This window comes from Phytophthora ramorum, assembly GCF_020800215.1.
Source record: "Phytophthora ramorum isolate Pr-102 chromosome Unknown Phyram_PR-102_s0008, whole genome shotgun sequence".
Lineage (NCBI taxonomy): Eukaryota > Oomycota > Peronosporomycetes > Peronosporales > Peronosporaceae > Phytophthora > Phytophthora ramorum.
The window spans coordinates 1,458,734-1,472,700 of NW_027150654.1; the positions used below are offsets into that span (position 1 = coordinate 1,458,734).

The following is a 13,967-nucleotide window of genomic DNA, read 5'->3' on the forward strand; positions in this document are numbered from 1 at the left end:
ACCAGCACCAAAGCTTATCGGAAACTGCCCACGGCAATGTACAACTTCGACATCTCTCGCGTCTCTCCGACTCAGGGACGGGCGACATGTCAACGGCCAGGAAACGGACTCGCCTGAACCTGTCCTGAAACATCCTTGATTCGTGTCTTAACTGGTTTTCTTGCTCGTGGCGGGAGTACTTCGTCGTGGGCTCAACGCCCGAGTTATTTTCACCGCTCTATGATCTCGTCGTTATGGTTGGCTTTCGACGTGCAGCCGTAAAGTGATACCAGAACGATCAAGGTGGCTTCGTGCACGGGTTTAAATTGCGCACCTTTTGCCCGAAGAAGTCCATGTCAAAATAATACTACTGCAAAAGCTTTATCAACACGTTGAGCACACTCTCCAGTATTGTCATATTTCACTGCGTCATATAACGCACCGCTATCACAAACTGTGGATACATCGAGCAGCTTGGTGGATAACCTATCCGAGAAATCGTGCTGAGTTCATCCATGGGCACCACTACGTCTGTCCGATAGGCAGTCTTGAAAACCGTGCTTGGTTGATGGAGTAGCCGTAACCTTCTGCAAACTCAATTTTGTGAAAGGAGCAGCGGAGCTTGTCCGAAAACAAACGTTGTTCGGTGTGTAATAATCGAATGCACCACCGTACAAGCCTTGATCAACGTAGATATCAAGGGGTAAAAGCTCAGTGTGAGAGTGCCAACAGTCCAGCACTCCCCAATAGAGAAGTCCTCCTCCTGCATTTCCGCCTCACTTGAACTAAGCTGACACTGCCAAATTCGAAGGCGTGTGGTGAGAGTTCACCACGCAGGTTACTCAAGGATTACCTGTTTGTTGGAATCACATGCTCAGATATCCAGCGTCTTGCACAGGATCATATCTGCGCACATGTAGTTGTAGTCCAGCTCGTACATCTCAACATTAGGGTCAACGCCAATGGAACACGCAGCAGCAGATGGCCGCGAATTTTGTAGGCGCCGCCGTATGGATGACTTCCCAGGACTGGAGGAACCACATTCCGGATGCCTTGCTGTTCGAGCTGCACCATCATCGGAGACCTTGGTGCGGGGCTTGATGACAGCGTCAAACGTATTTCTTGTATTTATCAAGGTGCCCAAATAGTGCTCAAGACGAGGCACCAACGTCGTCAGCCACATCACGCGACTCAGCTATCCCTACGATTCACTTCATTCACTGAGGGTCCGAAGACTGGGACGACAATTTCGACTCGTCCTCGTGCCGCCTCAGCGTACCGTGGGAACGGCCGAGGTGGCTGTGCGCCCGCGCGAAATCGCGAAGCTCCTGCATCTTCTGCGCGAAGAAAACTGTGTCGAAGTAATACTGCTGCAGGGCCTTGTCGGCACGCTTAGCGCGCTCTTCGGGCGTCGTGTTCTTCAGCATGTCCGTCACTGCGTCGCACACCGCGCGGCCGCTGAAGTCAGCAACAAACCCGGGGACACCACGCAATGCGTGAGTCTTCTTTGACTTGCCACCTAAGAACTGGCCGTCGTGGGCGATGCCTCTAGCTCGGATCAGCGCACCAGACGACGGAGTGATCAGTTCATTCATGGGAGCGATGTCGGTAGTGAAAATCAGCGCTCGAGACGAGCGTGCCTGATTGATATAGTGACCATAGCCCTCCTGCAGACTCGGACACATGAAGAACGCCGCGTCCGTGATAAGCCGACCGAAAGCTGCAGGATCCAGCCGCCCTGTATGGAGGAAGACGTTCTTGCTCTTTTCAATCTTCGCAGCATATTTGGCTGAGAATGCGCCGTCAAATAAATCCTGGGCCATGTGCAGTTGCAGCGGCGGCAAGTCGGACCTCGCCAACCAGCAGTCCAACACTTGGCGTGTTCCCTTCTGGATACTCGTGCCTGCTGTGTGCAAGAACGACACGTCCGAGAAGTTCTTGTCGGGTCTCGCTTCCGCCTCGCTGGCCGTCAACTGACTCTTGAATGTCAGTGCCAAGTTGGACGTCGTGTGTCGCGTGTACAGCACCCTCGTTCCTCTCGGGTTGCCCTCCTGTTTGAACCACTTTCTCAAGTACCTCGAACACAGCGCCGTCTTGCACAGAATCACGTCCGCCCTCCAGTAGTGCTCGCTCTCAAGCTCGTACATTTCCATGTTGGGCATCAAGTACAGCGGCTTCGCTGCTGGCCAATCAGGTGCATCCGGTAATCCCTCCCAGTAGTGATTAAAGAAGATCATGGGTGTGTTTGGACACAAATCGTGGTACGTGACCGTGCGGTTCCTCGTTTCGTCCTCAAATTTGTGCTCCAAGACCCACCGTGGGAGCATCCTCGACTCCAAAACTGAAATAAAACGCCATCGTCATCAACAAGAGTGATCATCGAATCAGAAACCAAAAAACGATCACGTAGGAGCAAACTTCCACGTACACTTGGTGTACGCTGCAGCGTCTTCACAGTATCCAAAGGACCTCAAGCCTTCGGGCAGGAACACGTCCACATCGGGGCATTGTCTCAGTTTTTGCAGCAACGCTGGGTCGCTCTCGTTCACCAATTGGTCGAGATCTGTGACCTCGTCCTGGCCGAACGTCCACTGGACGACGCTGTTCTTGTGCTTGACACAGCCGCGATGCAGCGCCGCCTCGTGCAGGATATCACGCTCCCGGATCTGTTGGCTCCAGTCGTTCTGGAACACCGCGTCCGGGTAGAACGCGTCGGTCGGCGCCTTGTCCGCGTCTTCTGCCGCGGCAGCGGCGTCCAGCACGTGTAGCACGTCTCTGTACTCCTCTACGTCGGCGTCTGGGGACACGAACGACAGCTCGAAGGCCAGCGCGCCCAGCACGAGCGCCACGAGCAGCCCCAGCAGCAGCAGCAGCGAGCGGTGGCGCGTGGAGCTGACGCTGTTCGAGCGTGCGCGCGGCGGGGCGTCCATTGCAGTTGCCTTGTTGAATTGTCACGGAATCAGGGAGAGAGCCAAGTTTGCACCAATGGGAGGCGGAATCAGATGGTCGGCGTCAGATGGATACACTATAGATTGGTGCTGTTCGGCGTTCAGCACTTCGTGGCATATTTTGTTGTCGTCGTAGGCACGAGCTGCCTTCTTCAACTCATTCATGGCATCGGAGGCAGCGCTCATTATCTTGCGTGCTGCAGCGATCTCCCATTGCGAAAGATGCAAGTTGAAATGCTGCATTTAGTGCTGAAACGCTGCGGGTCCTGGCTCAATGGCGACACGACCTCTGGCAATTTCGGACTCTGAGTGCGTTTGGGTGCGGAATCGGCTGATACTGGGTCATCTTTTTCCTCTGCATGAACTGTGTGCATTGAGAAGACCCTGCGCGGAGGCAACATGCCAGTCTCCGTCGTGTGTGACACACAATGCACTCCAAAAACATCCCGAGTTTAAAGTCGCTAAATGGTACTGAATCCACCTCCTCAATGTCATTTCCGGGTACTCTTCATACCGATCCCACGTCAACTTGTTGGTCAATTCTTATCTGGATCAACTTGTGTCAAAATGCGCATCATTTCTATCACGGGAGCCGTGCAGCGAGACCAAAAATACGATAGTCTCAGAGCCATAATCGACTGTTCCTCTTCCCGGGCTCGCATCCCCGGGCACTCTGTCTACGTGGCAGCATGAACACCAGCAGCCCCGCAGCCTCCACGAACCTGTGGATCCGCGGCATCCTGGCGCTGCTGCTGGCCACAGGTCTCATGGCGCTGGCGCTCGAGGCCTCGACGCTCGATTTCAACCCCAAGCTGCGGCGAGCAGCGCCCACCTCCGCGCTCAATGGCTCCGAGTACGCGCAGCAATTGCTGCAGCATCGGACGGTGTCCACAGGATCCTCTAGCGGCCAACAGGAGCAGCATCCCGCAACCGTCACGTTGGACGAACTGCTGCAGCGCCGGAACGCCTCAAATGCCAGCGAGCCGGTGACGCCCGACAACTTATTCCACTTGAGCCTGCTGCACGGCGCGTGCATTGCGCACAAGGACGCGATCGTGTCGTGGCAGTTCGGAGCGCCTGGACCCAATCAGGATGACGAGGAGCACAACCTGGCCTCGTTGATCCACGAGGACGACCCGGACCTGCTGCAGAAGCTGAGACAGTGTCCCGACGTGGACTTGTTCCTGCCCTCGGGCGTGAGGAACAACGGCTACTGCGAGGACACCATGGCGTACACAAAGTACCTGAACTCGAGACTGCTGCCGCTGTGGGCGCTGACCAAGGAGATGTACGACCCCGAGCTCGGACGCAAGGTGGACTACTTTGACCTGTGTCCGAAGACGCCGATGCTCTTTTTCCAGCATTATTGGGAGGACATTCCGTCCTCGCCGCGGTGGCCAGAGGACAAGAAGATGTACCTTATGCCAAACATTGAGATGTGGGAGCTGGACGAGAACCACTTCTGGCGCGTGGATGCCGTACTCTGCAAGACGCGTATCTGCGAAGACCGGGTGAACAAATGGTACGAGCAGGAGGGCAATAAGCGCAACACGCAGGTGATCTACACCAAACACACGTCGTCAGACCAGGCGAGCTATGCGCGTCGTGTTCTGGGAGACGAAGTCAAGCCCAAGGACTTTAACGACGTGCGGTTCATCCACACGGTGGGTGGCAGCTACTGGAAGGGTACGCGCCAGGTGATCGAGTGCTGGTTGTCTCGCCCCGACTTCCCGCCGTTGGATCTGTACATCCACAAATGGGCCTACGACGGCATGTTCAAGGGGTCGTACGAGAAGCGCATTCCTAAAAGTCAGATCAGGCTCACAACCGATGAGGTGGACGCAAGCACATTCACCAGGGCAGTGGCTGAAAACGCCTACTTCCTGTGTCCCAGTCAGATGGAAGGTTACGGTCATTACATGAACCAGGCGCGTGCATCAGGTGGCGTTATTATCACGACGGACATGGACCCGATGAAGGAGCTGATCGAGAGCGACGACATGGGCCTGAAAGTGCAAACCAGAGTAGGCCACGACCGCAATATTTTCTTGGGTGGAAAATCAAAAAAGCGTCACGGACTCAAGAACGTGCCTGGTATGGTGGCCTACTTCAGCTCCAAGGACTTGTGTAGCACGGTGGAGCACCTACTCAACGATATTGACATTGAGCAGCGAAAAGCCATGGGCGAAAGCGCTCGGCGGCAATACCACAAGGACACCAAGTACTTCGAGCACGCGATGCTGGACTTGCGCGTCCTCGCACGGCGACAGGCCGGTGTATTCGAAAATGCAAGTGATGACGTCGAGTTCATTACCGACAATGGGAATGCAAGTGACGATGTTGAAGTCATTTCCAGCGAACGCAAGTACATTCGAGGTGAACCTACAACGGGGTAGACGAAGAATAGAGATAGTTAAGTAATAGATCGAGCCCCGTGTTGAGGTAGGCCATTTTGTCGACTGTAATTGGCCAAAGTACATGTATATGTTCGGCCGAGCGTCAATTAGTGTTGCTGTGTCGGTCGGTACCTGCGTTATGTCCCCACAGGTGAATTTGTACAAGTTATCTGCGCTGTCTGTCACTGTCCGTTACTCACTGAGGAGGAATGTCCTCCTCGGAGAGCTCATTCCTCGCAAACCTCCGCAACTTCCGCATGGCACGGGCAAAATACTTGGTGTCTTCGTGATACTGTCGCCGCGCTCGGGCTCCCATGGCTGCTCGTTGCTCAGTGGTCGAGGACTTGATGAACGCTTTGATAGTGTTGCACAGTCCGTGGGAATTGTACCTGACCAGAAGTCCGTTCGGGTCTTTCAGTCCATGCTCGCCAGGGTACTTGCCCCCAAGGAGCATCTTCGGGTCATGCTGGTATCGAGCTGGAATGAGAACGCCCATTTCGTTCGAGAGAATCAGCTCGTTCATTGGGTGGGCATCGGTCGTGACCACAACTCCTCCTGACGCACGCGCCTGGTTAATGTAGTGGCCGTAGCCTTCGCTCCGACTCGGACACATGAAAAACGCCGATTCCGCCGTCAGCCTGCTGAAGTCTTGCGGCTTCAACATTCCATGCTCGATGTGGACAGGGCTGCGACTGCGATCAAGTTTGCGCTTGTAGGACGGCGGGAAGAAGAAGTTAAACGAGCTGTCATCGATGTAAACGTCCAATTGAGGCAGCCCCGCCGCCATGACCCAGCAATCCACCAGCTCTCTCGTGCCTTTCCAAACGCTCGTTCCTGCCGTGTGGATAAACTTGACGCTGGAGAAATCTTTCGGAGCGACAGATTCATTGCCCAGTCGGTGTCGTGCGAACTCGGCTTGGTCCGAAGACGTGTGCTTGGTGTAGAACACTTTGGCGTCGCGCGGGTTGCCATTCTCGGTGTACCAGCGCGTGACTCGGTCGTAGCACACGTGCGTCTTGCACAGCACGGCATCGACGCCCCAGTAGTGTTCAGATGACAGCTCAGTCATCTCAATGTTGGGCATCAAGTACAGCGGCTTGTCCTTGGGCCAGCGTGGGGACTCTGGCACGCCGTCCCAGTAGTGATTGAAAAAGATCACGGGCGTCTCAGGACACAAGTCGTAGTAGTCCACTAGTCGTCCGAGCTCCGAGTCGAACCACTTGGTCTCCAGCACCCACATCGGCAGCAGTCTCGACTCGAGATCTAAGCCACAGCCACAAGGTCAAAATTCACTCACCACCCTTCCCAACAGCAAAACAACTCACACTTGGCGTACGCAACCGCGTCTTCGCAGTATCCGTTGCCACGCAACCCCAAAGGCAGGAAAATGTCCACATCCGGACACTGCCGCAGCTTGTCCAGCAAGTTGGTGTCATTCCGGCTCAGTAGTTCGTAGTCGTTGTCGGCCGTCGCGTTCTCCCGTTGGTGAGCTCCTACCGGCGAGCCAAACTGCCACGAAACGACGGCGTCGACGTCGGTCACGCACGCTTCGTGCAGCAGACTCAGGTGCAGTCGGTCGACTATTGGCACCTCCGCGTCGTCCGATTCCGTCCACAATGGCGCTGCATCGTCATCGCTCTGCTGCCACGAGACACCGAGATTCACGACACTGCGTAGTCGCGAGCCTCCGACGTCGCTGAGCCCAAGCAGTGACAAGGTCTCCAATACCAACGTCAACGCACACAACGCCACAAGCGCCACGAGGAACCCACGTAGCCAGAGCGGACCCTGTGCGTCCTTCATTGCAGATCGAAGACTGAACCTCATCCCTCATCCTGCTGCTCAAAATCCGTTTGCGTGTGACTTGTGACGGGCCCTGTCCGTGGGTGCTGCCCCACCCCTGCTCTTGAAGGAGCTGGTCGTACGTCAGTCTCCCATTGCACTCCTTCGCCCAGCATGAGCATGAGCAGGACCAAGTCACCCAATTGGCTGCACCGCCCTCTCGTGGCGCTGCTGGCGCTGGGGCTGCTCACGCTCGTGGTGCAGATCTCGTCGCTGCTCGGACGCTCGGGCGACCAGTTGACCGGCAGCTCGCGGCTGCGGCGCGCCATTAAGAACATCGCGATCCCGTGGCGACATCGTAGCAGCAATCGCAGCCACCACTTAGAGACGGTTGCAGAGGCTGTCGACGAGGTATCGGATGATGACCTGCTGCATCTGAGCCTGCTGCACGAACGCTGCGTGGCGGACACGGGTGCGGTGCTGTCGTGGCAGTTCGGCAGCCCCGGGCACCAATCGCCCAATGCCACGGCGAGCAACCCGGAGGTTCTCATGCACCGGAACGACTCGGACTTGCTGCAGAAGCTCCGCCAGTGTCCGGACGTGGACGTTTTCCTGCCGCACCATTTGCACGGCAATGGGTACTGTGAAGACGCAGTCGCCTACGCCAAGTGTGAGTCTTGTTGTTGTTTTGGATGCGTGGGGGGAGGCTGACGGTGACCTGGTTGTGCAGATTTAAACTCGAGGTTGCTGCCGCTTTGGGCGCTGCAGGTCAAGATGTTCGACTCGGAGCTCGGACGAGACGTCGACTACTTCGACTTGTGCCCCAAGACGCCCATGATCTTCTTCAATCACTACTGGGACGACGTACCTTCGATGCCGCGCTGGCCGAAGGACAAAGCGATCTACCTGATGCCCAACATCGAGATGATCGAGCTCACCCCCGAGTTCTACTGGAAAGTGGACGCGGTACTGTGCAAGACGCAAGTGTGCTACGACCGAGTGACGCGTTGGTACGACCAAGAAGGCAACCCTCGCAACGCAGAGGTGTTTTACACCAAGCATACATCTTCGGACCAGGCGCAGTTTGCGCGCAAGCGTCTTGGTGAAGACGCGATCACCGCCAAGGATTTTTCCGACGTGAAGTTCCTGCACACCCCTGGAACAAGCATTTGGAAGGGCACGAGAGCAGTGCTGGAGTGCTGGACGTCGACGGCAGGATTGCCTCCACTGGACGTGTACATTGACGAGAGTGCGTACGCCTACATGATGCCCACCCAGTTCCAGGTCAAGTTGAAATTCAGTCGCAGTCCTGTGAACGTCCATTTGGGCATGATCGAGCGCTCGGAGTTCACCAAGCTGACAGCAGAGGCTGCATTTTTCATGTGCCCAAGCCGTAGTGAGGGCTACGGCCACTACATCAACCAGGCGCGGGCCTCTGGAGCCGTCATTGTCACAACGGATGCAGCCCCGATGAACGAGCTGATCCCTTCGAGGGATAAGGGTGTACTGGTTCCAGCAAGATTTCAGAAGGACGACAGGATGCTGCTCGGCGGCAAGTATAAGGGAGATCACGGATTGCGAGGCGTCAGCGGTCTGGTTGCTGCGTTTTCCTCCTACCACCTCTGCAAGTCGGTCCAAGAGATGGTAAAGTTGACAACCGCCGAGCAACGTGCAGCTATGGGCGCCAAAGCACGCACACAGTATCACGAGGACACCAAGTACTTTGCCAACGAGATGCAAGAGCTGCGGAAGTTTGCCAGGGGGGAAATATAAGCAGACACTGCAAAGTTCTCTCGCCAAAGAGACAGATAAGTGGTGACGCGTAAAAATTTGTGAACAAGCGTATTGATTCAACCGCGCAGTGGCTGTTGTGTAAGATGGTGAATGGTGAAGTGATGTAAGAAGCAACAAAAGTCAATTGCTACCTAACACTATGACAACTTCGCGTGGTGATTCGATCATCTACTCGAAAGAAACTGCTTGCTGCAGCTTGCTGAGCTTGGACCCATTCCACGGGTGTTCGGGTTGAGCAGCACATGGCAGCGTTTGGGTCTCCCGAAAGCCAGTGACGCAGTCCGTGGAGCCATGAAGGCAAAGACGATTTGCGGGGATTTGACGCCACGAGTCGAGCTCCGCGTCGAGTGACTTCGCTTATCCTGCCGCTGCATTGGTCGTCATGAGCAAGTTGGTGGCGCCGGAGACGTCGCGCACCCGCCAAAGTTGGTTGTGCTTCCTGCTGGTACCCCTGCTATTGCTTGGTGTCGTCACGCTGTTTGTGGAGACGTCGTCGCTGCTTGGGGCTGTGGGAGGTCGACTACCATGGCACTACCGCTTTTCTTATGTATTGCCTCCTGCTGAGGCTGTACCGGACGAAGACCTGTTGCACCTGAGTTTGCTGCATGAAGTTTGTATGGGAGACAAGAACGTATCGCTACCCTGGCAGTACGGTTCGCCCGGTCATCAGATGCCAGGCACGATGGCCAATAACTCGCACGTGCTAATGCACCCAAACGACCCAGATCTGCTGCAGAAGCTTCGGCAATGCCCTGACGTCGACGTCTTCTTGCCGGTTGAACAACATACCAGTGCTTATTGCGAAGATGCTGCTGCATATGTAAAGTGTACGTGCTATCCGTTCTTGCTGTTCTGGGGAAATATCTCTAACGAACCCTCCTGCTTCTGTTGTGGCATGACAGATCTCAATTCCCGCCTACTGCCCAAGTGGGCTCTCGAAATGACGTTCTTCGACTCCGATCTCGGGCGCGAAGTCGACTACTTTGACTTGTGCCCCAAGACGCCCATGTTGTTCTTCGACCATCACTGGGAAGACCTTCCGACGTCGGAGAAGTGGCCCAAGAAAAAACCTGTGTACATGATGCCGAACATCGAGATGGTGGAGCTCACAGCAGCCCATTTTTGGGGCGTCGATGCTGTGCTCTGCAAGACAAAAGAATGCTATGACCGAGCGACGCAATGGTACAAGCAAGAAGGCAATCCGCGCAACGCAAAAGTATTCTACACGAAGCACACGTCTTCGGACCAAGCGCTGTTCGCTCGCAAGCGTCTGGGCGAATATGCTGTGGCATCCAAGGATTTCTCGGACGTCAGGTTCCTTCACACTGCTGGAACTAGCGCCTCGAAAGGCACGAGAGAGGTTTTGGAGTGCTGGACGTACACTTCAGGACTGCCACCAATCGACGTGTACATCGACCGCAAGCCATTCTATCGCTTGTTCCCGGCTTCGTACAAAATGAAGATCAAGCGCAGTCTCAGCCCTGTTAACCTCCATTTGGGCGTAGTTGACGGCATCAAAATCAGCAAGTTGACTGCAGAGGCTGCGTTCTTCGTCAATCCAAGTTACAGCGAAGGCTACGGTCACTACATCAACCAGGCGCGTGCTTCCGGGGGTGTCATTGTCACAACCGATTTGCCTCCGATGAACGAGTTGATCACTGCGAATGAGACGGGTCTGCTGGTTCCGGTGACGCCGCAAAAGCACCCGATGGTGATGTTGGGCGGCAAGTACAAGGGGAGTTATGGCTTGAAGGGCGTTGGTGGCCTCGTGGCCTCATTTGAAAGCTCCGATGTCTGCCACGTGATCAAAAATATGCTGCAGTCGACCACGCCCGATGACCGAGCGGCAATGGGCTTCAACGCTAAACGACAGTACCACGCAGACACAAAACACTTTACTAGTGCAATGCAAGAAGTGCTAAGTTTTGCCAAGGGGGCGAGTCCCAGTGGATAAACGCGAAATACTCACGATAGATAGAAGATTGGTACGCTCAGCGAGAAGTTGCTATATGGAAAAGGGATAAACTACATGTACGAACGCTCCTACAGCACTTCGAGCAAAATGAATTGTTACACCTGCCATGGCGGGCACCTTCAACCCTTGGCTTAGCAATGATCGAGAAGAGAGGGAAGATTGTGAAAATTCCGGACACGTTCTACATCACCATCCGATCGATTATCACGAAAATACTTGCCGCATCCACAATGCCTCAATCGATCGCCACTTCCCATTGAGCTCTTGTAGGACGCCACTCCCGGTAGTCCTTCACCATGGATAAGTGGCAGCCTCCACAAGCCCGAAGCCTCAAGTTGCATCGCTTTTTTGTCGTTCTTCTGGTCGTGTGGGGCTTTATTCTCGTCCTCGAGACGTCATCCCTGCTCGAAGTCTCGAAGGAGCGACTCACCAACAACTCACGCTTTCAGCGAGCTGTCCGTATCGGAGTTTCGTGGCTCCAGCGCAATGAAAGTCAGAGGTCTGACAAAGTGCAGGGAATCCCAGAGCCTGCGGTTGATGCTGGTGACTCCAGTGAGGTGTCAGAGGAGGACTTGCTGCACTTAAGCTTGCTGCATGAACGCTGTGTGATGGACACCAACGCAACGCTGCCATGGGAATTCGGCTCTCCAGGTTATCAACTGGCCAACGGATCGGCGAGCAACCCTCAAGTTGTGATGCACCCGAGCGATACAGATCTACTACAGAAATTGCGGCAGTGTCCCGACGTGGATATTTTTCTTCCAGCAAGTCTGCATGGCAACGGATATTGTGAAGACGCAGTGGCCTACGCGAAGTGTGAGTGTGTGGTATGAGTTTACTACTGAGCGTTTGCATGGTGAAGCTGACGCTGTTGTAATTGACTCTTGCTAGACTTGAATTCTCGGTTGTTGCCAGAATGGGCTCTCGAGATCAAGCTTTTCGATCCTGATCTCGGACGCGAGGTCGACTACTATGATCTGTGCCCCAGGACGCCCATGCTATTCTTCAATCATTATTGGGAGGGCGTACCGTCGTCGCCGCGCTGGCCGAAGGACAAACCCATCTACCTGATGCCCAACATTGAGATGTTCGAGCTTACAGCAGTTCACTATTGGAAGGTTGATGCCGTACTGTGCAAGACAAAGGATTGCTACGATCGAGTGACGCGTTGGTACGAGCAAGAGGGCAATCGACGCAACACGGCCGTCTTCTACACGAAGCACACGTCTTCCGACCAGGCTCAATTCGCTCGCAAACGTTTGGGTGCAGACGCCATTAAACCTAAGGACTTTTCAACCCTCAAGTTCATTCACACGGCTGGCACCAGCACCGGAAAAGGCACACGGGAGCTATTGCACTGCTGGGTACTTGTTCCGGATCTGCCACCGCTCGACGTGTACATCGCCAACGAGCCATTTGACCGCTTGTTCAAGCCTAATTTCAAAAGATTCCTGAAATTCAGTCGCAGTCCCCTCAACATCCACCTGGGGTTGGTAGACCGCTCAGTGTTCACCAAGATGACTGCAGAGGCTGCATTCTTCATGTGCCCGAGTGTGAGTGAAGGCTACGGTCACTATATCAACCAGGCCCGGGCAGCTGGCGCTGTCGTTGTTACCACCGACTTATCTCCGATGAACGAGCTCATTGTATCGAACGAGACTGGGTTCCTGATCCCTGTCGAGCGTATACAGCACCCGCGGGTGCTGCTGGGGGGAGGTTATATGGGCAAGCATGGTTTGGAAGGTGTGGATGGACTTGTGGCATTATTCAAAGGCCCCGACATTTGTGAAGTGGTCAAGCAAATGGTTAAGTCTACAACGACTGAGCAACGAGCTGCCATGGGTGCCAACTCCCGCCGCCAGTATCATGCAGACACCAAATACTTCGCCAATGCAATGCAAGAGCTGCGAGCGTTTGCAAGACGCGGTAATTGAAAATATGTACAACTAAAACTAAAGGCCAAGCAATCCAAGTCAGTGTGAGGCCTCTACAGATCAGTCACTTTGCTCTTCTTCATCAGCAGCGAATGTATGCGTCCGAAGGATAGACGAAGCCTGAATCTGGTATGCGTCTCCCTGTTCTTCACGACCGCGCCACTTCATGAGTTGACCGAGCTGCATCAAGGACTGGGCCTCCATCTTCCAGTCTCCGTTCTCCCTTGCGTGTACGAGCTTCTTCTGCAATTTATCCTCCTCAACTACCGTGTCAACCGGAGGAATGTCGTGTTGGAGATACTACGCATAAATGCATCATGATGTCAGACTGGCGAGAAGGCCCCGTGTCACAAACAACTTTCAGCTCACCCTGGTGCGCTCTGTGATGTACACATAGCGATTCTGCTCGATAGTAAGTACATAACCAAGTTAGTCCACCGGTTCCAGAGAAAGCATATTGTAGCACCACGCACGTCTTTGCCCGACTTCTTCTTCTTGGATGAGGGCGGGGCCATTGTTCGAGTTGGGGGGAGTGCCGACGAAAATAGTTCCAAACCTGTATTCTATGACAGTTTGCCAGTGGACAAGAAGCTATCATCGACATCATCTCCAATGTAGTCACGTAATACTCGGTCCTTCTCCATACGATTGTACACGCATGTGTAAACTTGGAAGGTGTCATGCGGTTGGAAGAGTACCGATTGATGTAGCTTGTCGGCCACAGAGATGGTGGGTTCAGCTTTGAGTGCACCGTTTCAATGGGCGAAGTGTTGGATGCTTTGCTTGCGCGCTCCTCATGTCGCTATATCCGCTGCGTCTTCACCCGGTGACACAGCATCAGTCCTGAATTCGTTCCGTTTCGATCACAGCAAGCCATGTGCGCACAATGATCCTGCTCAAGATGTCGAATGCAAACTCAATACAGCAAAAGTCCACCCCGCAGAGCAAGCAGGTGGGGACACCACGCCCTCAATGAGATCACGCTGCTTCGCTGCACGCACAAGATCGATCGTGTTGAGATCAATCGCACTCGAGTGCATGGTGATGTGGTGTTCTACTAGATGGAAGTGTACCTCGAATACCAACTCAATCGAATCCCGACGAACCTGAAAAGGGATACCGACCTACTTACTACCTGACTATGTGGTGGTACGCCGCT

General features: G+C 54.5%; 7 protein-coding genes across 7 annotated transcripts; 4 read left to right on the forward strand and 3 right to left on the reverse strand.

Moving 5' to 3' along the window:
- Positions 1-1,196: 1,196 nt before the first annotated feature.
- On the reverse strand, positions 1,197-2,909 carry KRP23_9448 (uncharacterized protein; the record flags this gene model as incomplete). The annotated part of the gene is made up of 2 exons (XM_067895004.1): positions 1,197-2,320; positions 2,408-2,909. 2 exons carry the CDS (start codon positions 2,907-2,909, stop codon positions 1,197-1,199), a joined length of 1,626 nt encoding a protein of 541 aa, XP_067742627.1.
- Positions 2,910-3,616: 707 nt separating this feature from the next.
- KRP23_9449 (uncharacterized protein) lies at positions 3,617-5,323 on the forward strand (the record flags this gene model as incomplete). Its single annotated transcript, XM_067895005.1, has 1 exon — positions 3,617-5,323. One exon carries the CDS (start codon positions 3,617-3,619, stop codon positions 5,321-5,323), a length of 1,707 nt encoding a protein of 568 aa, XP_067742628.1.
- A 196-nt stretch (positions 5,324-5,519) lies between these two features.
- On the reverse strand, positions 5,520-7,126 carry KRP23_9450 (uncharacterized protein; the record flags this gene model as incomplete). Its single annotated transcript, XM_067895007.1, has 2 exons — positions 5,520-6,586; positions 6,649-7,126. 2 exons carry the CDS (start codon positions 7,124-7,126, stop codon positions 5,520-5,522), a joined length of 1,545 nt encoding a protein of 514 aa, XP_067742629.1.
- Positions 7,127-7,279: 153 nt separating this feature from the next.
- KRP23_9451 (uncharacterized protein) lies at positions 7,280-8,878 on the forward strand (the record flags this gene model as incomplete). Its single annotated transcript, XM_067895008.1, has 2 exons — positions 7,280-7,775; positions 7,836-8,878. 2 exons carry the CDS (start codon positions 7,280-7,282, stop codon positions 8,876-8,878), a joined length of 1,539 nt encoding a protein of 512 aa, XP_067742630.1.
- A 403-nt stretch (positions 8,879-9,281) lies between these two features.
- KRP23_9452 (uncharacterized protein) lies at positions 9,282-10,853 on the forward strand (the record flags this gene model as incomplete). Its single annotated transcript, XM_067895009.1, has 2 exons — positions 9,282-9,726; positions 9,802-10,853. 2 exons carry the CDS (start codon positions 9,282-9,284, stop codon positions 10,851-10,853), a joined length of 1,497 nt encoding a protein of 498 aa, XP_067742631.1.
- A 317-nt stretch (positions 10,854-11,170) lies between these two features.
- KRP23_9453 (uncharacterized protein) lies at positions 11,171-12,808 on the forward strand (the record flags this gene model as incomplete). The annotated part of the gene is made up of 2 exons (XM_067895010.1): positions 11,171-11,690; positions 11,766-12,808. 2 exons carry the CDS (start codon positions 11,171-11,173, stop codon positions 12,806-12,808), a joined length of 1,563 nt encoding a protein of 520 aa, XP_067742632.1.
- Positions 12,809-12,868: 60 nt separating this feature from the next.
- Positions 12,869-13,323, reverse strand: KRP23_9454 (uncharacterized protein; the record flags this gene model as incomplete). Its single annotated transcript, XM_067895011.1, has 3 exons — positions 12,869-13,108; positions 13,178-13,210; positions 13,282-13,323. 3 exons carry the CDS (start codon positions 13,321-13,323, stop codon positions 12,869-12,871), a joined length of 315 nt encoding a protein of 104 aa, XP_067742633.1.
- Between the last annotated feature and the right edge of the window lie 644 nt (positions 13,324-13,967).